This window comes from Mobula birostris, chromosome 14 (assembly GCF_030028105.1).
Source record: "Mobula birostris isolate sMobBir1 chromosome 14, sMobBir1.hap1, whole genome shotgun sequence".
NCBI classification, from domain to species: Eukaryota; Metazoa; Chordata; class Chondrichthyes; order Myliobatiformes; family Myliobatidae; genus Mobula; species Mobula birostris.
This window is the reverse complement of record NC_092383.1, coordinates 47031883-47058990: the sequence shown is the minus strand read 5'-3', so window position 1 is coordinate 47058990 and position 27108 is coordinate 47031883. Positions and strand designations below refer to the sequence as shown.

Here is a 27108-nt window from a genome sequence, read left to right as displayed (position 1 = left end):
CCTGAGGAGACTGAGGTCCTTTAACATCTGCCGGACGATGCTGAGGATGTTCTATGAGTCTGTGGTGGCCAGTGCTATCATGTTTGCTGTTGTGTGCTGGGGCAGCAAGCTGAGGGTAGCAGACAGCAACAGAATCAACAAACTCATTCGTAAGGCCAGTGATGTTGTAGGGATGGAACTAGACTCTCTCACTGTGGTGTCTGAAAAGAGGATGCTGTCTAAGTTGCATGCCATCTTGGTCAATGTCTCCCATCCACTACATAATGTACTGGGCGGGCACAGGAGTACATTCAGCCAGAGACTCATTCCACTGAGATGCAGCACAGAGCGTCATAGGAAGTCATTCCTGCCTGTGGCCATCAAACTTTACAACTCCTCCCTTGGAGGGTCAGACACCCTGAGCCGATAGGCTGGTCCTAGACTTATTTCATAATTTACTGGCATAATTTACACATTACTATTCAACTATTTATGGTTCTATTACTATTTATTATTTATAGTGCAACTGTAACGAAAAAAAATTTCCCCCGGGATCAATAAAGTATGATTATGAAAATTTTGAAATTTTAAATTTTTGAAAATTTTTCTATTTGCAATTTGCTCTGGATCTCAGTTGCCCAACATCTACCCCTAAATTCAGTACTTGTTCTTCATTTATTGCAGATAAGGCAAAGAAAAGATATGATTCTTTATTCACAGTGAAACGGTTAAATTTATATCACCTGCTACAACTTCAAATGTTGACCAATGAATGAATCAACTTAAATATTAGCTGAAATTTATGTATTTAGAGATACAGCACAGAACAGGCCCTTGTGGCCCAAAGAGCCACACCATTCCGCAACCCACCTATTTAACCCTAGCCTAATTAGCAACGATCTTTCAAAAATCGTTGGTGCCTGAGGTCTGGAAAATTGCAAACGTCACTCCACTCTTTAAGAGAAGAGGAAGGCAGCAGAAAGGGAATTATAGACCAGTTAGCCTGACCTCTGGTTGGGAAGATGTTGGAGACAACTGTTAAGGAAGAAGTTATGGAATACTTGGTGATGCAGGACAAGATAGGACACAGTCAGCATGGTTTCCTTAAGCGAAAATCTTGCCCGACGCACCTGTTGAAATATTTTGAGGAGATTACAAGTAGGGTAGATAAAGGGGACACAGTGGATATTGTATATTTGGACTTCCAGAAGGCCAATGACAAGGCGCCACACATGAGGCTGCTTACCAAGTTAAGAGCCTATGGTACTACAGGAAAGTTAATAACATGGTTAGAGCATTGGCTGATTGATAGGAGGCAGCGAGTGGGAATAAAAGGATCCTTGTCTGCTACGCTGCCAGTGACTAGTGGTGTTCCACAGGAGTCGATGTTGGGACAGCTTCTTTTTATGCTGTACTTCAATGATTTAGATGATGGAACAGATGGCTTTGTTGCCAAGTTTGCAGATGATACGAAGATAGGTGGAGGGGCAGGTAGGCTGCAGAAGGACAAGACGGATTAGAATAGGCAAGAAAGTGGCAAATGAAACACAATGTTGGAAAATCCATAGTTGTGCACTTTGGTAGTAGGAATAAATGTGCAGACCATTTTCTAAATGGGGAGAAAATCCAAAACCCTGAGAAGCAAAGGGACTTGGGAGTCCTGGTGCAGAACACCCTGAAGGTTAATTTGCAGGTAGAGTTGGTGGTGAGGAAGGCAAATGCAAATTCAATTCAAGAGGACTGGAATACAAGAGCAGGGATGTGAGATACTGAGGCTTTATAAGGCACTAGTGAAGCCTCACCTTGAGTACTGTGAACAAATTTGGGCTCCTCATCTAGGAAAAGATGTGCTGGCATGGAGAGGGTTCAAAGGAAGTTCATTAGAAAGGTTACCACTTGTGGAACGTTTGATAGCTCTGTGCCTGTACTTGCTGGAATTAAGGACAATCAGGGGGGATTTCAATAAAACCTTTCAAATGTTGAACGACCTAGACTGCGTAGATGTGGAAAGGATGTTTCCCAAGGTGGGCAGGTCTACGACAAGAGGGCACAGCCTCTGGATAGAGGAGCGTCCACTTAAAACAAAAATGCAAAGAAATTTCTTTAGCCAGATGGTAGTGAATTTATGGAATTTGTTACCACAGGCAGCTGTGGAGTCCAGGTCGTTGGTAGAGATCAACAGGTTCTTGACTTGACTGGTTACAGGGAGAAGGCCGGGTAGTGGGTTTGAGGAGGGGAAAAAGGATCAGCCATGATTGAATGTTGGAGCGGACCCGATGGGCCAAATGGCCTAATTCCGCTCCCATGTCTTATGGTCTAATCACAGGACAATTCACAATGACCTATTAACCTACTAACTGGAACGTCTTTAGAAGGTGGGAGGAAACTGTTGCACCTTAAGGAAAGACCCGCTCAAAGGAAGGACATACAAACTTTGTATGGTCAGTGTCAGAATCGAACTCCAATACCTAGAGCTGTAACAGCATTGTCATACATGCTGATATTCATATCCAAATAGGCAATTACAAAAGATAACCAAAGGCGACTTTGCAAATTTGCTGTGAAAGAAGAAAATTTTAAAAATGCACCATAAAATGCTGCAATGTGCAAGTCCTACCATGAAAGCCGTTTCAATTTCTACCTTTGTAGCCTGGGTATTTTCAGGTTCTCATTCTTATTGCAGAGGGCCATGAAAGAATCTGATAATGGAGCTTCTAATTCTTCTGGTGTTTCTTTAATGATGGCATTAATCTTAGCAGCAGATTCATACAGAGTAATTTGTTCTTTCAAGTCAGTCAGTTCTTCCTAAAAATAAACAAATCTGCTTAACATTAATTTACACAGAATTTGTGATGAGACCAATTTAGAGCTGAATAGAAGAATGTAGGTCTGAAGTAAAGCAAATAATCAACTACATTTGATATGATTCAGAAAAATAACCTGCAGCAATGTAAACAATACATCATTTCATGCTTCAAATTCATTGACCACAACAAACAGACCAAACAAGTGTATTGGGGGCTCTACCATACTTTTATATTAAAATAAGAATTCTAAAGCTTCTTCAGTTCTTCGGTATATCACCCTTTAAGGAATCCTTTATTTACGTTTACTCTTGCTTGTATTATTCATTTTAACCTTTTGTCAGCTCATCTTTATTCACCATGTTCTGGGACCCTTACTCTTCGTGATTTTTATAAATGACCTGGATGAGAAAGTGGAGGGATGGGTTAGGAAGTCTGCTGATGACACAAAGGTTGGAAGCATTGTGGATAGTATGGAGGGCTGTCAGAGGATACAGTGGAACACTGATAGGTTGCAAAACTGGGCTGAGAAGTGGCAGATGGAGTTCAACCCAGATAAGTGTGATATGGTTCATTTTGGTAGGTCAAATATGATGGCAGAATATAGTATTAATGGTAAGACTCCTGGCAGTGTGGAGGATCAGAGGGATCTTGGGGTCCGAATCCATAGGACACTCAAAGCAGCTGCGCAGGTTGACTCTGTGGTTAAGAAGGCATACGGTGTATTGGCCTTCATCAATCGTGGAATTGAATTTAGGAGCTGAGAGGTAATGTTGCAGCTATATAGGACCCTGCTTGGATTACTGTGCTCAGTTCTGGTCGCCTCACTACAGGAAGGACGTGGAAGCCATAGAAAGGGTGCAGAGGAGATTTACAAGGATGTTGCCTGGATTATGCCTTATGAGAATAGGTTGAGTGAACTCGCCCTTCTCTCCTTGGAGCGATGGAAAATGAGATGTGACCTGATAGAGCTGTATAAGATGATGAGAGGCATTGATTGTGTGGATAGTCAGAGCCTTTTCCCAGGAGTGAAATGGTTGCCACAAGAGGACACAAGTTTAAGGTGCTGGGGAGTAGGTATAGAGGAGATGTCAGGGGTAAGTTTTTTTATTCAAGAGTGGTGAGTGCGTGGAACGGGCTGCCGGCAACGATGGTGGAGGCGGATACGATAGGGTCTTTTAAGAGACATTTAGATAGGTACATGGAGCTTAGTAAAATAGAGGGCTATAGGTAAACCTAGTAATTTCTACAGTAGGGACATGTTCGGCACAACTTTGTAGGCTGAAGGGACAGTATTCTGCTGCAGGTTTTCTATCTTTCTATATACATGTATTAGGGATTTGTTGTTTCAGTTTGTTCCACTTCGTTTCCTTAAATTTTATTTGAATTATATTTTTCAAACATGCAGAAAGTCAAGATGTATTAGCAATAAAAAAAAATTGAGATTTGATTAATATGCCATATTAAGTAGCAGTGATTACATCATGACCTGTAAAGCTTTATTCATCTGGTCACTGACATTCCTGGCAGACTGAACTTGCTGAAGTTGGATCCGAAGTTCACTGATCTCCTGTACAGAACCTGAAACACAAATAATATCCTTAATGACCTAGAAATTTTGTATAAAAATGCAAGTTACCCTGTCACTCATTTAAAAAATGTGTCAAAAGTTGGTGGATATTTTACAGAAGATTTTAATTTGCATCTGCTTGATTTACTACAGAATGTGATTTCTGTAACTTAGCAACTGTTATTATATATGAGCTTTGAAATGCTTCAATATTTCAGTGCCTTACCGTACCTGTAGAAAGTATGAAATTGTAACAATCAACTAATGATAGTCACCCCTGCAGAAAATACCAACTGGGAACCGCAGTCTTTCCATTTTTTTTTAAACAATTCTGTTATTAATTTACTCTAAGAAGAATAATGTGAGCTACCTTAATGACTATCTCCCGGTAGCACTCACATCTACAGTGTTGAAATGCTTTGAGAGGTTGGTCATGACTAGCTGAACTCCTGCCTCAGCAAGGACCTGGACCCAATGCAATTTGCCTATCACCACAATAGGTCAACGGCTCTTCACATGGCTTTAGACCACCTGGATAACATAAACACCTATGTCAGGATGCTGTTCATCGACTACAGATCAGCATTCAACACCATCATTCCCACAATCCTGATTGAGAAGTTATAGAACCTGGGCCTCTGTACCTCCCTCTGCAATTGGATCCTCAACTTCCTCACTAGAAGAACACAATCTGTGCAGATTGGTGATAACATCTCCTCTTCGCTGACGATCAACACTGGTGCACCTCAGGGGTGTATGCTTAGCCCACTGCTCTACTCTCTCTATACCCATGACTGTGTGGCTAGGCATAGCTCAAATACCACCTATAAATTTGCTGATGATACAACCATATTTGGTAGAATCTCAGATGGTGATGAGGGGGCATACAGGAGTGAGATATGCCAACTAGTGGAGTGGTGCTGCAGCAATAACCTGGCACTCAACATTAGTAAAATGAAAGAGCTGATTGTGGACTTCAGAAAGGGTAAGACAAAGGAACACATATCAATCCTGATAGAGGGATCAGAAGTGGAGAGAGTGAGCAGTTTCAAGTTCCTGGTTCTCCGAGAATTTAACTTGGTCCCAATATATCGAAGCAGTTATAAAAAAGGCAGGATAGTAACTATACTTCATTAGGAGTTTGAATAGATTTGGCATGTTAACAAATACACTCAGAAACTTCCATAAATATACCGTGGAAAACATTCTGACAGGCTGCATCACTGGTATGGAGAGGCTACTACACAGGACCAAAAGAAGCTACAGGGTGTTGTAAATTTAGTCAGCTCCATCTTGGGTATTAGCCTACAAAGTACCCAGGAATCTTCAAAGAGTGGTGTCTCAGAAAAGCCATTATTAAGGACCTCCAGCACTGAGGGCATGCCCTTTTCTCACTGTAGGAGGTACAGAAGCCCGAAGGCACACTCTCAGCAATTCAGGAACAGCTTTTTCCCCTCTGCCATCCAATTCCTAAATGGACATTGATCCCGTATACACTACTTCACTTTTTAAAATATATATTATTTGTTTTTTTGCACGATTTTAAATCTATTCAATATACGTCTGCTGTAATTGACTTTACGTTATTGTCGCCAAACAATTGATACTAGAACGTACAATCATCACAGCAATATTTGATTCTGCACTTCCCGCTCCCTGGATTACAAATATTAAATATTAAAAATATTTAAAATAGTAAAAATTAGTAAATATTAAAAATTTAAATTATAAATCATAAATAGAAAATAGAAAAATGGAAAGAAAGGTAGTGCAAAAAAACTAAGAGGCACGTCTGGATATCTGGATGGTATGGCCCAGATCCGGGTCAGGATCCGTTCAGCAGTCTTATCACAGTTGGAAAGAAGCTGTTCCCAAATCTGGCCATACGAGTCTTCAAGCTCCTGAGCCTTCTCCCGGAGGTAAGAGGGACGAAAAGAGTGTTGGCTGGGTGGGTCGTGTCCTTGATTATCCTGGCAGCATTGCTCCGACAGCGTGTGGTGTAAGGTGAGTCCAAGGACGGAAGATTGGTTTGTGTGATGTGCTGCGCTGTGTTCACGATCTTCTGCAGCTTTTTTCGGCCTTGGACAGGACAACTTCCATACCGGGTTGTGATGCACGCTAGAAGAATGCTTTCTACGGTGCATCTATAAAAATTAGTGAGGGTTTTAGGGGACAGGCCAAATTTCTTTACTTTTCTCAGGAAGTAAAGGTGCTGGTGGGCCTTCTTGGTAGTGAACTCTACTAGGTTGGACCAAGTCAGGTCATTTGTGATATCGACCCCGAGGAAGTTAAAACTTTTGACCTGTTCCACTTGCGCACCACCGATGTAAATTGGGTCGTGCAGTCCGCTACTCCTTCTGAAGTCAACAACCAATTCCTTCGTCTTGCTGATGTTGAGGGATAGGTTATTGTCTTCGCACCATGCCACCAGGTTCTTAATTTCCTCTCTGTACTCAAACTCATCATTACCTGAGATACGGCCTACAATTGTTGTGTCATCTGCAAACTTATTGAATTCGATGGAAACTTGGCTACACAATCATGGGTGTACAGTGAGTACAGCAGGGGCTGAGTACACAGCCTTGTGGGGCACCGGTGCTCAGCATGATTGTAGAGGATAGCTTGTCCCCTATTTTTACAGCCTGGGTCCTGTCTGTGAGGAAGTTGAAGATCCAGCTGCAGATCTGAGTGCTAAGGCCCAGATTCCAGAGCTTAGGAATCAGTTTATTTGGAATGATGGTATTAAAGGCAGAGCTGTAGTCAATGAAAAGGAGCCTTACATATGCATCTTTATTCTCCAGGTGTTCTAAGGAGGAATGTAGAGCCAGAGAGATGGCATCTGCCATTGACCTGTTGCTCCGGTAGGCGAATTGCAAAGCGTCGAGGTAGGCTGTGGTTGATGTGTGCCATAACCAATCTCTCAAAGCACTTCATAGCAATTGATGTCAGAGCCACAGGTCGATAGTCATTCAGGCATGCCACCTTGCTCTTCTTCAGCATTGGGATTATCGCTGCCTTCTTAAAACACGAGGGGATCTTAGACTGAAGCAAGGAGCAGTTGAAGATGCCAGCAAATACTTCAGCTAGCTCACTTGCACAGGCCCTGAGAACCCCTCCTGGGACGCCATCTGAGCCTGTCGCCTTCCTTGGATTTATCTTCAGGAAGGCCCTTCTAACGTCCTCCTCGGTGACGATGAATCTCGATGCCACCAGGTCCGGTTCATCTGGAGGGAGGGGGACGCTCCTCTTCTGTTTGAATCTTGCATAGAATACGTTAAGTTAGTCAGGAAGAGAAGCACCACAGTTACTGATATTCCCAGCCTTCTCTTTGGGCCCAGTGATCTCACTTAGACCCTGCCAGAGTCTACTGGCATCCCTCTGGTTAGCTTGGGCTTCCAACTTGGCTTGATATTGCTTCTTGGCGCCCTTAATGGCTTTCTGGAGTTCATGCCTGGATTCTGTGTAGCGACTGGTATCCCCGGACCTAAGAGCCACAGTTCTAGCCTTTAAAAGGGACTTGACCTCATAATTCATCCAAGGTTTCCGGTTAGGGAATACGCGGATCGTCTTGCGAGACACACAGTCCTCCGTGCATTTCCAAATAAAGTCCGTGACAGCTGAGGCATACTCATCGAGGTTAGCTGCCGAGTCCTTGAATACTAACCAGTCCACCAATTCAAAGCAGTCACGGAGGACCTCATCCGTTTCCTCCGTCCAACGTAATACTACTTTTGACACCGTGACCTCAGTTTCTGTTTGTAAGCCGGGAGGAGGAGTACTGCCTGATGGTCCAATTTTCCGAACTGAGGTCGTGGGACGGAACGGTAGGCATCCGTGACTGCTGTGGAGCAGTGGTCAAGTATATTTGGGCCTCTAGTGGGGCAGGAGACATGTTGGTATAACTTTGGCAGCACCTTCTGAGATTGGCCTGGTTAAAGTCCCCAGCTGTAAAGAGCAAAGCCTCCGGATACCTGGTCTCAAGTTCACTGATGTTCGCATACAGTATGTTCAGAGTACACTCAACGTCTGCCCTGGGGGGGGGGGGGGGGGGGGGAATGTAGACTGCTATCAGAATGACCAAAGTGAATTCCCGTGGCAGATAGTAGGGACGACACTTCACCGACAGGTGTTCCAGGTCCGGGCTGCAGGAGTTTGTCAGTGCCACTGTGTCCGAGCACCACGCAGTGTTGATCAGTAGGCAGACACCACCTCCCCTCGTCTTGCCCGAAGATGCCATGCGGATGGATCAGAAATCCCTCTGGTCGGATGGCACAGTCGGGGGTGGCAGGGGAGAGCCAGGTCTTGGTGAAACAGAATACACAGCAGTTCTGTATCTCCCTGCAGTAGGTGAGTCTCCCTTTAAGATCATCCACCTTGTTCTCTGTAGCTTGCACATTAGCTAGTAGGATGGTGGGCATAGGGACCCTGAAGCCCCTCAGCTTCAATCTGACCAGCAGCCCAATTCTTTTCCCACGCTTCTTCAGTAAATAGTGCATCTTTCCAGGTTTCCATCGATGCAGTGTGTTGTTGTCAGCTCTGAGGTTGGTGGATGCATCCTGCGGGGTTCGATCGGCGGGTTGCGTCGGGCGCTCCGGGTCGGGCCGAGTGATGGGCGAGGCTCCGCTGCCATTTCCAGCTGCCGGGGACCGGGCTGTCGATTGGGTTGGGCCCCGAAGCCGACACTTAATCCCAGAAGGCCGGGCTCCTGGCTGAAACAAGTCCATAAGCCGAGTCACGGTCGCAGAGGCCTCCACTCCAGCCAAGCCTCGGGCTCGATTTCTGAGGTCTGTGGTGGAGGCCTCACTTCCAGCAGTGTTGGGTGTCCACCAACGGGGCTTTACAGTGGTCGCTCCAGGGAAGCATCTGGGGCACCTTGAGGTCTCCGCCGTCACTTCTGTGTGGTCGTCTGCTCCGGAGAGGTGCTGGTCAAAATGGGTCGTTTCTCCAAGCGCTCCGCAATGGTAGCAGGCCGCGGGTCTCTGGGAAGGTGGTGGGCCTCGCTGGTCGAGTCCAGGTGCGGTCCTGTGTTTAAGAAGCAATTCTGGCGTGGTGGTCTCCAGCTGGGTCAGTAGCTTCGGCAGGGTGTTGTTGATCTTACTAGATGTAGCAGATTGGAGGTTTAGAAGGGTTTCTCGGGTATAGGATAGTGGAGAGGGCAGTTTGCTCGGGAGAGCACGTGCAAAGTCGCCAGTTACTGGCGCCATTTTAACCGTTAACTTATTATTCTTATTTTTTTTCTTCTATATTATGTAAGTTAACAAATTTCGTGACACATGCTGGTGATAATAAATCTGATTCTGATTCTGACTCTTGTGTTTCGGATCATTATCTTGTTGTATCATCCAACTTCTGTTCAGCTTCAGGTGATGGACTGCCACCCTGACATGTTCCTGTAAAATGTCTTAATGAAATATTGAATTCATTGTTCCCTCAAACTGTCCAGGCCCTGAAGTAGCAAACCGTGATGTTCCTTTCTTCTACCATGCTTCACAGTTGTAATGAGGTTTTGGCACTAATGTGCAGTACCCTATTCCCTCCAAACATAGCAGTGTGCATTCCTGCCAAAAAATTTAATTTTTGTCTCATCTGTCTTCAGAACATTTCCCAAAAGCACTGAGGATCATCTAGGTGGTCTTTTGCAAAATTAAGACGTGCAACAATGTTGTTTTTTGAGAACAGTGGTTTCTTCTATGGCATCCTTCCATGAACACTGCTCTTGTTCAGAGTGTTTCTTACAATTGACACATGACAGAGGCTTTAGCAAGTTCTAGAGATTTCCGCAGGTCTTTCGCTGATACCCTTGGGTTCTTTTTCACCCCCTTCTGCATTTCACTGTGCTCTCGGTGTGACCTTTGCAGGACGCCCACTCCTAAGAAGGGTAGCAACACTACTGAATTTCCACCATTTATAGACATTTTTTCTTACTGTGGACTGACGAACACTTGGGTCTAAATGCTTTCGTAGCTTTTTACAGCTTCATGCATCTCTACGATTCGTTTTCTAAGATCCTCTGGAAGTTGTTTTGATCGAGGCATAGTGCACATAAACAGATCTTTCTTGAGAAGAGCAGGCTCTGTCAGTAACATAACTTTGTGTGTCTTTTTATAGAGCAGGACACCTCCAATTTAATTTCATTGACTGGAATACCTCACTCCAAGCAGCTTTTGTAGAAGCCATTACCCCAGAAGTTCACATACTTCTGTGAACTTAGACTGTGATTGTTTAAATAGTGTATTTAGTATTGACGAGAAGTAGGACAACTGTTTGAGTGTTATTAGTTTAAACTGAGGCATTATAACAGACAATAGACAATAGGTGCAGGAGTGGGCCATTCGGCCCTTCGAGCAAGTACCGCCATTCACTGTGATCATGGCTGATCATCCACAATCAGTATCCAGTTCCTGCCGTATCCCCATAACCTTTGATTCCACTATCTTTAAGAGCTCTATCCATCTCTTTCTTGAAAGCATCCAGAGACTTGGCCTCCACTGCCTTCTGGGGCAAAGCATTCCATATATCCACCACTCTCTGGGTGAAAAAGTTTTCCCTCAGCTCCGTTCTAAATGGCCTACCCCTTATTCTTAAACTGTGGTCTCTGGTTCTGGACTCACCCATCAGTGGGAACATTCCTGCCTCCAGCGTGTCCAATCCCTTAATAATCTTATAAGTTTCAATCAGATCCCCTCTCAGCCTCCTAAATTCCAGTGTATACAAGCCCAGTCGCTCCAATCTTTCAACATATGATAGTCCCGCCGTCCCAGGAATTAACCTTGTGAACCTATGCTGCATTCCCTCAATAGCAAGAATATCCTTCCTCAAAATTGGAGACCAAAACTGCACACAGTACTCCAGGTGTGGTCTCACCAGGGCCCTGTACAGCTGCAGAAGGATCTCTTTGCTCTTATACTCAATTCCCCTCGTTATGAAGGCCAGCATGCCATTAGCTTTCTTCACTGCCTGCTGTACTTGCATGCTTGCTTTCAGTGACCGGTGTACAAGAACATCTAGATCTCGTTGTACTTCCCCTTTTCCTAACTTGACTCCATTTAGATAATAATCTGCCTTCCTGTTCTTACCACCAAAGTGGATAACGTCGCATTTACAGTCATAGTCATACTTTATTGATCCCAGGGGAAATTGGTTTTTGATACACTTGCACCATAAATAATTAAGTAGTAATAAAACCATAAATAATTAAATAGTATTATGCAAATTATGCCAGGAAATAAGTCCAGGACCAGCCTATTGGCTCAGGATGTCTGACCCTCCAAGGGAGGAGTTGTAAAGTTTGATAGCCACAGGCAGGAATGACTGACTATGACGCTCTGTGTTGCATCTCGGTGGAATGAGTCTCTGGCTGAATGTACTCCTGCGCCCAACCAGTATATTATGTAGTGGATAGGAGACATTGTCCAAGATGGCATGCAACTTGGACAGCACCCTCTTTTCAGACACCACCGTCAGAGAGTCCAGTTCCATCCCCACAACATCACTGGCCTTGCGAATGAGTTTGTTGATTCTGTTGGTGTCTGCTACCCTCAGCCTACTATCCCAGCACACAACAGCAAACATGATCGCACTGGCCACCACAGACTCGTAGAACATCGTCCAACAGATGTTAAAGGACCTCAGTCTCCTCAGGAAATAGAGACAGCTCTGACCCTTCTTGTAGACAGCCTCAGTGTTCTTTGACCAGTCCAGTTTATTGTCAATTTGTATCCCCAGGTATTTGCAATCCTCCACCATGTCCACACTGACCCCCTGGATGGAAACAGGGGTCACCGGTGCCTTAGCTCTCCTCAGGTCTACCACCAGCTCCTTAGTCTTTTTCACATTAAGCTGCAGATAATTCTGCTCACACCATGTGACAAAGTTTCCTACTGTAGCCCTGTACTCAGCCTCATCTCCCTTGCTGATGCATCCAACTATGGCAGAGTCATCAGAAAACTTCTGAAGATGACAAGACTCTGTGTGGTAGTTCAAGTCCGAGGTGTAAATGGTGAAGAGAAAGGGAGACAAGACAATCCCCTGTGGAGCCCCAGTGCTGCTAATCACTCTGTCAGACGCACAGTGTTGCAAGCACACATACTGCGGTCTGCCAGTCAGGTAATCAAGAATCCATGACACCAGGAAAGCATCCACCTGCATCACTGTCAGCTTCTCCCCCAGCACAGCAGGGCGGATGGTGTAGAACGCACTGGAGAAGTCAAAAAACATGACCCTCACAGTGCTCGCTGGCTTGTCCAGTTGGGCGTAGACATGGTTCAGCAGGTAGACAATGGCATCCTCAATTCCTCGTCGGGGCTGGAAGGCGAACTGGAAGGAATTTAAGTGTGCCCTAACCATAGGCCGAGCAGCTCCAGAACAAGTCTCTCCAGGGTTTTCATGCTGTGGGACGTCAATGCCACCGGTCTTTAGTCATTGAGGCCACTGGGGCACGGTGTCTTCGGCACAGGGATGAGGCAGGACATCTTCCACAGCACAGGAACCCTCCGGAGTCTCAGGCTCAGGTTGAAGACATGGTGAAGTACTCCACATAGCTGAGGGGCACAGGCTTTGAGCACCCTGGTACTGACACCATCTGGTCCTGCAGCCTTGCTTGAGTTGAGACGTTTCAGCTGTCTTCTCACCTGTTCAGCCGTGAAGCCCACCGTGGTGGTTTCATGTGGGGAAGGGGTATAGTCATGAGAGCAGGGTAGGGGACTGTGAGGAGGGGTAGGAGGGGAGAGTGGAATATGTGTTGGTTGGGGGCTGACAACAGATGACTCATGTGGGGGATGGGCAGGGGCCACAATGTCAAATCTGTTGAAGAATAGGTTAAGTTCGTTGGCCTTGTCCACACTGCCTTCAGCTCCTCTGTTGCTAGTTTGCCAGAACCCAGTGATGGTCCTCATCCCACTCCAGACCTCTCTCATGTTGTTCTGCTGGAGTTTCCACTCAAGCTTCCTCCTATATCTGTCTTTAGCCTCCCTGATCCTGGCTTTCAGGTCCCTCTGTATTGCCTCAGCTCTTCCCTATTTCCATCTCTAAGCACGCTCTTTTTAGCATTCAGGATGTCCTTAATGTCCTTTGTTACCCATGGCTTGTTATTTGAATAACAAAGGACAGTTTCTGTCGGAACACTGCAGTCCACACAGAAGTTGATGTAATCAGTGATGCACTCTGTGAGCCCATCAATCTCCTCTCCATGTGGCTCACAGAGTGCCTGCCAATCTGTCACCTCAAAACAACCCTGCAGCGGCTCATAAGCCTTCTCCGACCATTTCCTCACTGTCCTCGAGGTTGCAGGTTTACTCTTCACCAGAGGCACGTAGCAGGGTTTTAGGTGCACCAGGTTGTGATCTGACCTTCCCACTGGGGGGAGGAGAGAAGAGCTGTGTGCATCCTTAATGTTAGCATACATCAAAACCAGAGTCCTCTCTCCTCTGGTTGTACAGCCCACATACTGCATGAAGTTGGGCAGTGTTCTAGCCTTGGTAACATGGTTGTGTCACCCGAGATGGTAATGAGGGCACTCGGGTGCTGGGGTTGTAATCTGGCTATGACGGTGTATCCACATTAAACTGCATCTGCCCACTCACCCAGCCTGTCCAAGTCACCCTGCATTCTCATAACATCCTCTTCACATTTCACACTGCCGCCCAGCTTTGTGTCATCGGCAAATTTGCTAATATTACTTTTAATTCCCTCATCTAAATCACTAATATATATAGTTAACAGCTGCGGTCCCAGCACTGAACCCTGCGGTACCCCACTGGTCACCACCTGCCATTCTGAAAGGGACCCGTTAATCGCTACTCTTTGTTTTCTGTCAGCCAGCCAATTTTCAATCCATGTCAGTACTCTGCCCCCAATACCATGTGCCCTAATTTTGCCCAGTAATCTCCTATGTGGGACTTTATCAAAGGCTTTCTGAAAGTCCAGCTACACTACATCCACTGGCTCTCCCTTGTCCATTTTCATAGTTACATCCTCAAAAAATTCCAGAAGAGTAGTTAAGCACGATTTCCCCTTCGTAAATCCATGCTGACTCATACCGATCCTGTTACTGCTATCCAGATGTGTCGAAATTTCATGTTTTATAATTGACTCCAGCATCTTTCCCACCACCGACATCAGGCTAACCGGTCTATAATTCCCTGTTTTCTCTCTTCCTCCCTTCTTGAAAAGAGGGACAACGTTAGCCACCCTCCAATCCACAGGAACTGATCCTGAATCTATAGAACATTGAAAAATGATTACCAATGTGTCCACGATTTCTAAAGCCACCTCCTTAAGTACCCTGGGATGCAGACCATCAGGTCCCGGGGACTTACCAGCCTTCAGACCCAACACCATTTCCTGCCTAATATAAACTTCCTTCAGTTCATCCATTACCCTAGGTCCTTTGGCCACTATTATATCAGGGGGATTGTTTGTGTTTTCCCTAGTGAAGACAGATCCAAAGTACCTATTCAACTCGTCTGCCATTTCCTTGTTCCCCATAATAAATTCACTCACTTCTGTCTTCAATGGCCCAATTTTGGTCTTAACTATGTTTTTCCTTTTCACATACCTAAAGAAGCTTTTACTATCCTCCTTTAAATTCTCGGCTAGTTTACCTTCATACCTCATTTTTTCTCCGCGTATTGCTTTTTTAGTTACCTTCTGTTGCTCTTTAAAAGTTTCCCATTCCTCTGGTTTCTCACTTGTCTTTGCTATGTTATACTTCTTCTGTTTTATTTTTATACTGTCCATTACTTCCCTTGTCAGCCACGGCCTCCCCTTAGGGTCTTTCTTCCTCCTTGGAATGAATTGATCCTGCACCTTCCGCATTATTCCCAGAAACACTTCCCATTGCTGTTCCACTGTCATCCCTGCTAGGGTACTGTTCCATTGAACTTTGGCCAGCTGCTCCGTCATAGCACCATAGTTCCCTTTGTTCAACTGTAATACTGACACTTCTGAGTTTCCCTTCTCCCTCTCAAACTGTAGATTAAAACTTATCATATTATGGTCACTACCTCCTAATGGCTCCTTTACCATTCAAATCCGGTTCATTGCACAACACTAAATCTAGAATTTCGTTCTCTCTGGTAGGCGCCAGTACACACTGTTCTAAGAATCCATCTTGGAGGGACTCCACAAACGCCCTTTCTTGGGGTCCAGTACCAACCTGATTCCTCTAGTCTACCTGCATGTTGAAATCCCCCATAACAACTGTAACATTACCTTTGCGACATGCCAATTTTAACTCTTGATTCAACTTACACCCTACATCCAGACTACTGTTTGGGGGCCTGTAGATAACTCCCATTAGGGTCGTTCTACCCTTAGAATTTCTCATTTCTATCCATACTGACTCTACGTTTCCTGATTCTATGTCCCCACTCGCAAAGGACTGAATATCATTCCTCACCAACAGAGCCACCCCACCCCCTCTGCCCATCAGTCTGTCCTTTCGATAGGACGTATAACCTTGAATATTCACTTCCCAGGCCCTGTCCACTTGAAGCCATGTCTCTGTTATTCCCACAACATCATACTTACCAATTTCCAACTGTGCCTCAGGCTCATCTACTTTATTTCTTATATTCCATGCATTCATATATAATACTTTTAATTCATTACTCCCCTCACCTCCCATATCAATTCCTATTTCACTTGGCCATACTGTACAATCCCTTCTTGAGCTTTCTGCTCTGTTGATTCTGCTGTCTTTCTTAACTTTTCTTATTCTCACTTTCCCTTTATCTCCATCCTTATATTTCTAGTTCGTCCCCCCCCCCCACTACTTAGTTTAAACACACCTGTGTTGCAGAGGCAAACCTGCCTGCCAGAATGCTGGTGCCCCGCTTATTAAGGTGCAACCTGTCCCTTTTGTACAATTCGTCCTTACCCCGAAACATCCCCCAGTGGTCCAAGAATGTAAATCCTTGCTTCCTGCACCAGTTCCTCAGCCACACATTCAGATCCATTATCTCCCTGTTCTTGCCCACTCCAGCACGAGGAACTGGAAGCAAACCGGAGATAACCACCTGGAAGTCCTACTTTTCAGCCTTCTTCCGAATTCTCTGAAGTCATGCTGTAGAATGCCTTTCCTCTCCCTCCCCATGTCATTTGTGCCGACATGCACCACCACTTCCGGATGTTCACCTTCACTCTTGAGGATTCCCTGGAATTGATCTGTGACATCCTGGATCCCGGCACCAGGGAGGCAACACACCATCCTTAAATCTCGCCTGTTGCCACAGAAACCCCTTTCTGTACCTCTCACTATGGAGTCCCCTCCTACCACGGCTCTGCCTGACATCCGTCTCCTCGGCTTTGCTTCAACGCCAATTGTTCACTCGCAGACCTGACTGCCTCTCAGGCTGGCATCATCTTCTGTCCCGACAGCTTCCAAGAGGGTGAACCTGTTTACCAGAGGCACATCCCCGGGTCTCCTGTACTTCAAGCATCCTTTCCTTGCTCATCGTTGCCCCCCCCCCACTTCTCTCTTCCGGTATCCTCGGTGTAATGACCTCACTGTAGGTCCTGTCCAGAAAACTCTCGTTTTCCCGGATTAACCTAAGGTCATCCAGTTGCCTCTCTAGTGCTGCAACATGATCCTTCAGAAGCTGAATCTGGACACATTTTCCACAAGTGTAGGAGCCAGAGGCACTATCAGTGTCCCTGACCTCCCACATCATGCACGCAGCACACTGAATCAGCCTAGCGGTCATCTCTTCACCACTTCTCACCCTCTCCAACTGTGGCATAGCCTCCTCTCTCAGGGTACGTCCACACTACACCAGATAATTTTGAAAACAAAGCTTTTTCTCTTCGTTTTGCCCTCCCGTCCACACTGAGCCAGCGTTTTCAGCCCCCCAAAATGGAGATTTTCGAAAACACTCTCCAGAGTGAATAAATCTGAAAACGCTTAATATCCGTCGTAGTGTGTACGGGGTAAACGGAGAGATTTTAAAACGTTGTCATGACAACACCACAACAACAATGCTTTTTTCTACTTCTGCTTGGTACTGCGCAGTCGGTGTGAACGGCGTGAGAGTTAAATTGTAAAGTGAGCTTTTTTGACTATTTAAAAACGCTGTCATGACGTGCCAGAACAGATGTTCATTGCTTTCTTGAATGCAACCACCTAACGATTTCAGAACAGACGGACGAGACTGAAGCCATAAGGGTTAGAAATGTACTCACCAAGTACTTTGACCCATAGCTTACTGAATAAATAAGTATACTCACTTCACCCTGTTTTCTGTCCTTATTTGTATGAAGGTGCTATTTATGCAAGTACTTCTCTGACAACAGATGTGTGACAGCCTAATGTAACATTGTATGGAAATACAAGATAACACTGATGCAGACGTTTTATACATTTAACAAGGTGCTTTATTAATGCAACAGAGTTAGTCAGTTCTTCAATGTTTGTCATCAGCTGGGTCATACTGTCCGTGAACTCCCTGTCGGTTGCCTCCATACGCTCCAGTATTTGTTTTTTTTATATAAGTTTTAAGTCCTCCTGCGCGAGAGCCAAGAGCAATTCCTTTAAAGTTTCTCTACTCTGTAACTGGACAAACGTGCACGAAGTACACCGTTTCTTCTTCGCTTGTTTTCTGTGTGTCCTGCGCATGCCCAGTAGGAGGATATTCGCCCAAATATCCGCCTAATGTGGATGGAGATATTTTGAAAAACACTTAGTGTGGACGCCTGTCGTTTTTACTCGAAACCGGCGTTTTCAAAATTATCCGGCGTAGTGTGGACGTAGCCTCAGCCTCCTCACCAAAGACTTGCGAGCCAAAGACTCGCACTTTTCTCACAAGGCACTTCCCTTGACAAGGCCGCTCCCTTACAGCAAACCTTGTTTATATTAGCTGATAATTTGAGTAATTAGCTTCACCTGCCGCGCCTCCTCCGACCTGGAAGGTCTGTTTTCCTCGCTGCTCACGACCGGCTTTTTAAACCAGCCGCTCCTTCTCAGCCAATCCCTGCACTTAGTCCTTCACCTGCCGTGCCTCCTCTGACCTGGAAGGTCATTGGTCAGACCATATGGGGGGAGGAAGTGCTGGCAATTGAGAGGGTTCAGTGGAGGTTTACAAGAATGACCCCAGGAATGAAACGATTAACATATGAAGAGCATTTGATGGCTCTGGGGCTGTATTCACTGGAGTTTAGAAGAATGAGAGAGAATATCATAGAAAGGCTGAGATAAGGTGGACATGGAGAGGATGATTCCAACACTGGGAGAGTCTAAGAGCAGAGGGTGCAGCCTCAGAATAGATGGCGCTCCTTCAGAACAGCGATGAGGAAGAATTTCTTTACCCAAACGTGGTGAATCTGTGGAAATCACTACCAAGTCATTGAGTAATTGTAAAGTGGAGCTTTATTAATATGGATGTCAAATGTTTTTGGGGAAAAGACAGAAGAATGGGGCTGAGAAGAGGAATAAATCAGCTATGACCAAATGATGGAGCAGACTCAATGGGCCAAATGGCCGAATTCTACTCCTATGTATTATGATTTTATGGTCAACTCCTAGCACACTCAAACATTCAAAGTATATTTATTATCAAAGTACAGGTGGCCCCCATTTTCCAAACGTTCGTTTTACAACACCTAGCTGTTACGAAAGACCTACATTAGTTACCTGTTTTCGCTAACAGAAGGTGTTTTCACGGTTACGAAAAAAGGCAGTGCGCGCCTGAACAGCCAAGCTCCTCGCCCGGAACTGCATGCTAGCCGGCATTGCTTAAACACATGCTTTATCTCGATTTATTTTGTGCATCCGTTAGCAAGATGAGTTCTAAGGTATCGGAAAAGGCTAAAAGAGCTCATAAGGGTGTTATACTTAAAGTAAAACTAGACATAATTAAGCATTTCGATCGTGGTGAACGAAGTAAGGACATTCCCATTACTTACACGCAGAGAGAAAGAATTTTGAAAGCTGCCGATGTTGCTGTTGGTTCTGCTCGTAGCAAGGTGGTCTCTCTTAGTCGACATCCAATAATGGATAAAATGGAAAGTCTATTGCTTGAGTGGATTGATGGGTGTACAAAGCGTGGTGTTCCGTTAAGTTTAATTAAGGAGAAATCAATCAGTCTTTTTAATAAGCTGAAACTGAAAGCACTGGACGATGGTGATGAAAGTGTTGCGAAAGTGGAATTTAAAGGTAGTCATGGGTGGTTTGATCGGTTTCTGAGGCGAGGGCAGCTTCATAGTTTAAGCAGTGGTCCCCAACCTCCAGGCCGCAAAGGACGCAGTGGTGCAGCGGTAGTCGGGACGCAACCAGCACATCTTTAAGAAAAAAGCCGAAATAAACAAGCTAATTAATTAGGTGCCGCCCAGCATGTAAATGTCCTCCCAGATCAGAGGCGAATGCCGATTGCGTCAGGTGGTTATTCATATAAGCAAGTGTTTAACTGTGCCGAAACTGTAATTTATTGGAGTCTTCCCGATTGCGGTAAGTGATACTACACTGTACATACATTATTTCTACTTTATATAGGCTGTCTATTTTTATGTGTTATTTGGTATGATTTGGCAGCTTCATAGCTTAAAGGTTACTGGAGAGTGTTTCTGCCGAGAGCACTTGCGCTGTGTTTTTGCTGAGAGCACTTCCGCGAGATTTTTGCTGCACTAGATAGTGCTGCAGAAAAGTATTTCTACTTTATATAGGCTGTGTATTTATCATATCATTCCTGCTTTTACTATATGTAACTGTTATTTTAGGTTTTATGTGTTATTTGGCATGATTTTGTAGGTTATTTTTTGGGTCTGGGAACGCTCAAAAATTTTTCCCACATTAATAAATGGTAATTGATTCAAAGATTCAAAAAACTTTATTGTCATTCTAACCATACATCAGCTCTGCAGGGCAGAATGAGACAGCGTTTCTCAGGGGCAGTGCAATCATAACATAACAAATGCAACACTAAATAGTAAACATAACAATAAATAGTAAAACACAACAACCACATGTCAGTTAAAATCAGTTATAGGTGTCCAGTGTAAGTTAAATGTGTCCAAGGCAGAGTCAGGTGGAGCAGTCTAACTGCCTGTGGAGGAAGCTGTTTAGTAGCCTTGTGGTTTTAGTTTTGATGCTCCGGTAACGTTTGCCTGATGGCAGAAAAACAAACAGTTCATGAAGAGGGTGTGAGGGGTCTTTAATGATGAACTGTGTCTTCTGGAGGCATCGACTCTGAAAGAGGTCTTGGACAGAAGGTAGGGAGACCCCAATAACCTTCTCTTATTCACTTCACGACAATCCGGCTTACGAACCGTTTCATGGGAACGCTCTACCTTCGGATTGTGGGATTCATCTTCCCACAGACAGCCACAAAACAAAGAAACAGCATGGAATCCATTGAAAGACAAATCATGCAAAGGACAAAAAAAGAGCAGAAAATACAGAATATAAAACACCAAAACAAAACTATTAAAACAATCTAGGAAATGTTCAGTTTAGTTCAGTTCGGTTAAATTTAGCACTGTTTCGCTTGCTGATTGCAGGCCACAGAGCCAGAACGCCCTAATCAATATTGCACAAACAGCAATAAAAAAGGAGTAGCTAGAAACACATATAACATGAAGAGTCCAATCCACAAACCGTGTCGATTAAATCTTGCTCCAGACCTAAGACTCCAGCAGCATCAAGTAAGAGAATGAGACCAGTCAAACGCAGGCACCTTCCACCAGGAGCAGAAAGTGCAAGTGAGAGAGAGGCCACACACACAGCTCAAAACCTTAACAAATTCCCTCAGAGACAGCAATGCACCAGATCGTTTAATCGGCCAGAAAACAAACCACCAAAATGTAATTCACAGGTTCCAATTGCACACAGCTTAGTAGCAGAATCATATTTGATAAAAGAAAAAATAAAAGAAGTAGTTTTGTGAGCTGCCTGAAGGATATTGCCTTTGGTCACATTGGTCATTGCGCCATCTTCTTCAGACTACAAGGTACTTGTGGCCTTTAAAATGTTCAATATTCAAACATCCTCATTCCAGATAATCTCACCCTCTAAAACCTATCCTCTCTGACATCCTTTAAATTTCTCTTTTCACAACTTCAACCCCATCCCCTCTATCTTTAGACCCCCTGCTCTTGGAAAAAGACACTGACTATATATCCTATCATTGTCCCTCATAATTTTGAAAATCTTTAGGTCACCCTTAAATCTCCTATATTCCAATGTGTATAAAACCATCCTATCTAATCCCTTCTTTATTAATACAGCTATCCATTTTAGGAAACATCCCAGTTAATCTCTTCTGCATTTCCTAATTGTATATTTAAACAAATCATTTCCAAAATAGTATTTACAGCAGATCAGAACACTGAATGAGAATTTTCTCACTTCCAACCTGTTTGTAGTAAATCCCTGCACTGTTGCTGGCTCGTCTCCAGACTTTTTGTCAGACCATTAATTATGTCTGCTTTCTCCACTTTGGCTTCTTCTTGCTCTCGTTGCAACTGCTTTATTTGTTCCTGAAGTTGTTTACAATTCTCTTTCTTATAGAAAAGATAAATAGAGGAAGTATTATTCATAATTTTAAACAGTAAAATCTTTCTCTCTTTTGTGCACACACACATACACACACACAATCACATAGTGCCTGAAACATCTAACTTTCACAAATTAAATCTACATTAAATATCTAACCTTTGCCGATGGTTCAGTGTGTTATCAGAACATTTATTCCTTCCAAAGAATTCACAGGAAAACAGTTCCATCTAGCTTCTACCATACTTCTACTATTAAATAATTTCATCTTTTTGAGAAATTGCCAGCAAACCATACAAATGCAGTTCTAACCTGTTCTTCCAAAGAGATACTAGTTGCATCAAGTGTCTGCTGCATTGCCAAGATAATTGCCTCATGTTTTTCTTTAAGCTTACTGATAATATTTTCATGTTGTTCTCTGGCACGAGTAAGAGATTCTGAGCGACTGAGTTCTGATAGTTGTTGCTGCATGCTTTCCATGGCTGCTTCTGCAATTTTCTGCTTCTTCAGTGCCTGTACAGAAAAACAAATAACATGCACAATTAAAACTGAGAATATAATTATTATTTAATTTGAATCTGAATCAAGAACACTAAATAAAATACTACCAGTATCAGAGAAAACATATGTTCCCAGGAATTCCTTGGACTGAGGGGTGAATGTATAGAAGTGTATAAAACCATAAGTGGCCTAGAAAAAGTGGATGCACGCAATCTTTGTAACAGGGAATGAAAAATAAGAGGACATAAGCTTAAGGTGCCAGGGTAGAGATTTGAAATAGAACTAAAGGGCAACTTTCATGCAATGAGTGCGACATAAGTGGAATGAGCTGTCAGAGAAATTAACCGGGGAAGATAATGAAGTCAATTTTTTAAAATGGTTAAGAACATAGATTGGAAAGGCTTTCAAGGGATACAAAGAAATGGAATGAGCTAAGGCTCCTAAATCGACATGGCTACCTTGGGCTGAAGGATCTGTTTCCCTGCTGTGTTACTCTACGATTCTGAGTTATTTCAAGTAGACACAAAGCAGTTGGCAATTTTTCATATACAATATGATTTTTATTTGACTTGAATAAGAGATCAGTAGTACAAATGCCACCCAGTAATTGTAAATTTAAATAAATTATTCTCACTGGATCAGAGTGTGAATTAGAATTTTCTCCTTCATATGCAGGCACATCCAATTCAACAACATTAAAGAATGGAAAGGGAATACATTTGCGGTGACCCAGGCCCTGGCACACAACTATGACAGATGGAACAGACCAGTGCAAAGCTTGTCATAACGGAGCTCCGACAACTCCACCAGGAGTTAAGGGTGCAAGAAGAAGACGACATCCAATTCAGATCTGTCTATGGAAATCTATTCAAATCTATGAAGAGAATGAGCAATTTCAAGTTCCTGGGTGTCAATGGCTCTGAGGATCCAACCTGGTCCCAACATATGAATGCAGCTATAAAGATAGCAAAACAGCAGCTATATTTCATTTGGAGTTTGAGGAGATTTGGTTTGTCACCTAAAACACTCAAAAACTTCTACAGATGTACCGTGTAGCATTCTGACAGGCTACATTACTAAAAGTTGCTGGTGACCGCAGCAGGCCAGGCAGTATCTATTGGAAAAGGTACAGTCGACGTTTTGGGCTCAGACCCTTCGTCAAGACTAACTGAAAGAAGAGCTAGTAAGTGAGGGTAAGAATAGGATGCTCTGGAGGATGATCAAGTGGCTGAGGAACTGGTGTAGGGGGCAGGGTTACAGATTTCAGGATCATTGGGACCTCTTCTGGGGCAGGTGGGACCTCTACAAGAGAGACAGGTTACACTTGAACGACAAGGGGACCAATATCCTTTCAGGGAGGTTTGTTAGTGCTATTGGGGAGGCTTTAAACTAGATTTGCAGGGGGATGGGAACCAGAGTGCCAGAGCTGACAGTGAGGCTGGGGTGCAAATAAATGATGTTAAAAGTTCAAGCAAAGCCGCCAATAGAAAGGTTGTGAGTGGTGGTAAAAATCTTCTGAGGTGTATATATTTGGAGTATGCTAGGAGTATTGCGGGGAAGGCAGACGAGTTGAGGGCGTGGATTGACACGTAGAATTATGACGTTATAGCAATTAGTGAAACTTGGCTACGGGGGGGCAGGACTGGCAGCTTAATATTACAGGGTTCCGATGTTTCAGATGTGATCGAGGCAGAGGAATGAAAAGTGGGCGGGTAGCATTGCTTGTCAGGGAAAATGTTCCAGCAGTGCTCAGGCAGGACAGATTAGAGGGCTTGTCTACTGAGTCCTTATCGGTGAAGCTGAGAAACACGAAAGGTATGGCCACATTACTGGGGTTGTATTATAGACCACCCAATAGTCAGCGAGAATTAGAGAAGCAAATCTGCAGAGAGATAGCAGGCAACTGCAGGAAACATAAAGTTGTGGTGGTAGGGGATTTTAATTTTCCACATATTGATTGGGACTCCCATACTGTTAGGGGTCTAGATGGGTTAGAGTTTGTAAAATGTGTTCAGGAAAGTTTTCTAAATCAACATATCGAGGTACCAACTAGAGATGATGCAATATTAGATTTCCTATTAGGAAACGAGTTAGGACAAGTGACGGAAGTGTGTGTAGGGGAGCACTTTGGTTCCAGTGATCATAACACCATTAGTTTCAACTTGATCATGGATAAAGATGGATCTGGTCTTAGGGTTCAGGTTCTAAACTGGAAGAAGGCCAAATTTGAAGAAATGAGAAAGGATCTAAAAAGCGTGGATTGGGACAGGTTGTTCTCTGGCAAGGATGTGATCGGTAAGTGGGAAGCCTTCAAAGGAGAAATTTTGAGAGTGCAGAGCTTGTATATGTTCCTGTCAGGACTCAAGGCAAAGTGAATAGGAATAAGGAACCTTGCTTCTCAAAGGATATTGCAACTCTGATAAAGAAGAAGAGAGAGTTGTATGACATGTATAGGAAACAGGGAGTAAATAAGGTGCTTGGGGAGTATAAAAAGTGCCAGAAAATACTTAAGAAGGAAATGAGGAGGGCTAAAAGAAGACATGAGGTTGCCTTGGCAGTCAAAGTGAAGGATAATCCAAAGAGCTTTTACAGGTATATTAAGAGTAAAAGGATTGTAAGGGATAAAATTGGTCCTCTTGAAGATCAGAGTGGTCTGCTATGTGCGGAGCCAAAAGAAATGGGGGAGATCTTAAATGGGTTTTTTGCGTCTGTATTTACTAAGGAAACTGGCATGAAGTCTATGGAATTAAGGGAAACAAGTAGCAAGATCATGGAAACTGTACAGATTGAAAAGGAGGAGGTGCTTGCTATCTTGAGGCAAATTAAAGTGGATAAATCCCCAGGACCTCACAGGGTATTCCCTCGGACCTTGAAGGAAACAGTGTTGAAATTGCGGGGGCCCTGGCAGATATATTTTAAATGTTAGTGTCTACGGGTGAGGTGCCGGAGGATTGGAGAATGGCTCATGTTGTTCCATTGTTTAAAAAAGGATCGAAAAGTAATTTGGGAAATTATAGGCCGGTAACTTATTGGAGGGAGTACTACGAGACAGAATCTACAAGCATTTGGATAGACGGGGACTTATTAGGGAGAGTCAACATGACTTTGTGCGCGGTAGGTCATGTTTGACCAATCTACTGGAGTTTTTCAAGGAGGTCCAGGAAAGTGGATGAAGGGAAGGCAGTGGATGTTGTCCACATGGACTTCAGTAAGGCCTTTGACAAGGTCCCACATGGGAGGTTAGTTAGGAAAATTCAGTCGCTAGGTATACATGGAGAGGTGGTAAATTGGATTAGACATTGGCTCAGTGGAAGAAGCCAAAGAGTGGTAGTAGAGAATTGCTTCTCAGAGTGGAGGCCTGTGACTAGTGGTGTGCCACAGGGATCAGTGCTGGGTCCATTGTTATTTGTCATCTATAGCAATGATCTGGATGATAATGTGGTAATTTGGATCAGCAAATTTGCTGATGATACAAAGATTGGAGGTGTAATGGACAGTGAGGAAGGTTTTCAAAGCTTGCAGAGGGACTTGGACCAGCTGGAAAAATGGGCTGAAAAATGGCATATGGAGTTTAATACAGACAAGTGTGAGGTATTGCACTTTGGAAGGACAAACTAAGGTAGAACATACAGGGTAAATGGTAAGGCACTGAGGAGTGCAGTAGAACAGAGGGATCTGGGAATACAGATACAAAATTCCCTAAAAGTGGCGTCACAGGTAGATAGGGCCGTAAAGAGAGCTTTTGGTACATTGGCCTTTATTAATCAAAGTATTGAGTATAAGAGCTGGAATGTTATGATGAGGTTGTATAAGGCAATGGTGAGGCCGAACCTAGAGTACTGTGTTCAGTTTTGGTCACCAAATTACAGGAAGGATATTAATAAGGTTGAAGGATATTAATAAGGTTGAAAGAGTGCAGAGAAGGTTTACAAGGATGTTGCCGGGACTCAAGAAACTCAGTTACAGAGAAAGGTTGAATAGGTTAGGACTTTATTCCCTGGAGCGTAGAAGAATGAGGGGAGATTTGATAGAGGTATATAAAATTATGATGGGTATAGATAGAGTGAATGCAAGCAGGCTTTTTCCACCGAGGCAAGGGGAGAAAAAAAACCAGAGGACATGGGTTAAGGGTGAAGGAGGAAAAGTTTAAAGGGAACATTGGGGGGGGCGTCTTCACACAGAGAGTGGTGGGAGTGTGGAATGAGCTGCCAGACGAGGTGGTAAATGCGGGTTCTTTTTTAACATTTAAGAATAAATTGGACAGATACATGGATGGGAGGGTATGGCAGGATATGGTCTGTGTACAGGTCAGTGGGACTAGGCAGAAAGCGGTTCGGCACAGCCAAGAAGGGCCAAAAGGCCTGTTTCTGTGCTGTAGTTTTTCTATGGTTTCTATAAGTGACAAACCAATTTATCTAAACAACGATTTAATTACACTGATAAAGATTTCACGTATGTAGAAATGCAAAGTATCTTTGCTTACTTGTTATCTGAACACAGATAAACAGGCCCTTTTAGATATTAAGGAAATCAAGTCATAAGGAGCTCATGCAGAAAGTATCACCCAGGCAAAATATCAACAATAACCTTATTGAATAATGAGGTAGGCAGAAGCAGACAGACTATTATTTCTAACATAATTACTTGCACGTTGCTTCATTTTAGTGGGCATAGAAGCATGATGTAAAAGTGCCACATAACTGGCAACGATTGACAATACTCCGGTTCAGAGGGAAGTTGGAAAGCAGGGTCTCAGGGGTGCAATAGAAATG

General features: G+C 43.9%; 1 protein-coding gene across 4 annotated transcripts in view; it reads right to left on the bottom strand.

Annotated features, from left to right (window-relative positions):
- The window catches only part of cep152 (centrosomal protein 152), a 289528-nt gene that overhangs the window by 114814 nt on the left and 147606 nt on the right, over positions 1-27108 (bottom strand). For all 4 annotated transcript variants that reach the window (XM_072278504.1, XM_072278506.1, XM_072278505.1 and 1 more), the window contains 4 exons: positions 22148-22348; positions 21696-21843; positions 4273-4364; positions 2621-2784 (listed from right to left, as the gene is read on the bottom strand). In XM_072278504.1, coding sequence (XP_072134605.1) covers positions 2621-2784; positions 4273-4364; positions 21696-21843; positions 22148-22348 — 605 coding nt within the window. The remainder of the gene's footprint in view (positions 1-2620; positions 2785-4272; positions 4365-21695; positions 21844-22147; positions 22349-27108) is intronic.